This window comes from Buceros rhinoceros, unplaced genomic scaffold, assembly GCF_000710305.1.
Source record: "Buceros rhinoceros silvestris isolate BGI_N320 unplaced genomic scaffold, ASM71030v1 scaffold9375, whole genome shotgun sequence".
NCBI lineage: Eukaryota > Metazoa > Chordata > Aves > Bucerotiformes > Bucerotidae > Buceros > Buceros rhinoceros.
In genome coordinates this window covers 5,960-7,153 of record NW_010414567.1, presented here as the reverse complement: position 1 = coordinate 7,153, position 1,194 = coordinate 5,960, and the positions used below count along the sequence as shown (strand labels likewise).

Genomic DNA, 1,194 nt, shown 5'->3' with positions numbered 1-1,194 from the left:
TTTAATTTCTGCTTCGCTCTTTATGTACTAAATTACTGCCATTCTGTACTTGATCTTGGTTAGCAAGATTTTTGTGCTGCGGTTATGTATGGTTTTAATGTATGTGTGTGAAAAAGAGACAGAGAGAGTTGGGATACACACAATCCGGTATGCTACTCACTGTATGTACCGGTAGGTACCAACGGCTAGAAGATACTGCATATACATATACATGTAGCTATGAAGAATAACTGATATCAGAGATACAAGCCAGGAAATGGATCTAGTGGCACAAGAATGCGTTTGATCGGTTTAGAGAGCTGTTAGAATTCAGAAGTATATTTATAGCCTTGTATATAGTTTCTCTTTAATTTATGTAATATATGACTAGGTATATAAATTAAAGCAAAACGTAAACAGAAGACGTCTCTCTTCCTCTGTGTCTTCCTATTCATGTATCTTTCCTGCTTCTACTCCCTTTTTTACCCTCCCCGGTTACTTGCTTTGGCCTTTTGATTTCTAACTTGCATTAGCTCTGTTTTCCATCCACCTATAGTGACTTTTCAACACTCCCATGTCCCCCCATTGTTCTCCAGACACAGCTTTTGGATTACAGTTATTTTTTTAAGAAGCATGTTACAAACTCTTGATAGAGCTGCTATTTTCAGCGGCAGTTTTGCTATGCTTTAAACTCCTTTTTGCCTACTTCATATTTAATAGATTCACGCTTTCAAATCTATCATCCTCTCACTTTGATGTTTCTCCTAATGCAGTAAAAGCAAATAGCAGGGCAGGTGAGCATCAGCAAAAGCCACAGCTCCCTTTCCCAGCAAGCAGCAAAAATGTGAATATATACCAGGAAACCTAATTCATGACTGCAGGCAAAGAGATTTTCTTTAAGATTTATACTCCTGTTAAATTTTTTTGTCATAGTACACACTCATATATTTGCTTGTACACATCCAATTCCACCCTTACACACAAACACACACGTGCCTGCCGCTCCCTTACATCGATTTTCTCTGTTTCACGTTTTTCGTTGTGGTTTTTTTTTTGGTTTTGGTTTTTTTTTTTTTTCCTTGTTTTGGGTAATTAATTCACTAGGTTCCTTTCAGTTTTGTCCAGCCCCAAAGGTATGCTGGCAATGATTGCGTACAGTCCGAGTGCAATCGCTGCGTTTGTCTCAGATTAGTCCAAGTCAATAGATATACACCG

The 1,194-nt window shown here is 38.0% G+C and overlaps 1 protein-coding gene across 2 annotated transcripts in view; it reads right to left on the bottom strand.

Moving 5' to 3' along the window:
- Positions 1-1,167: 1,167 nt before the first annotated feature.
- GREM1 (gremlin 1, DAN family BMP antagonist) overlaps positions 1,168-1,194 on the bottom strand; it is a 688-nt gene continuing 661 nt past the window's right edge. For both annotated transcript variants that reach the window (XM_010137134.1, XM_010137135.1), the window contains one exon: positions 1,168-1,194. This exon is cut by the window's right edge and continues 3 nt beyond it. In XM_010137134.1, the coding sequence (XP_010135436.1) occupies positions 1,168-1,194 (27 nt within the window).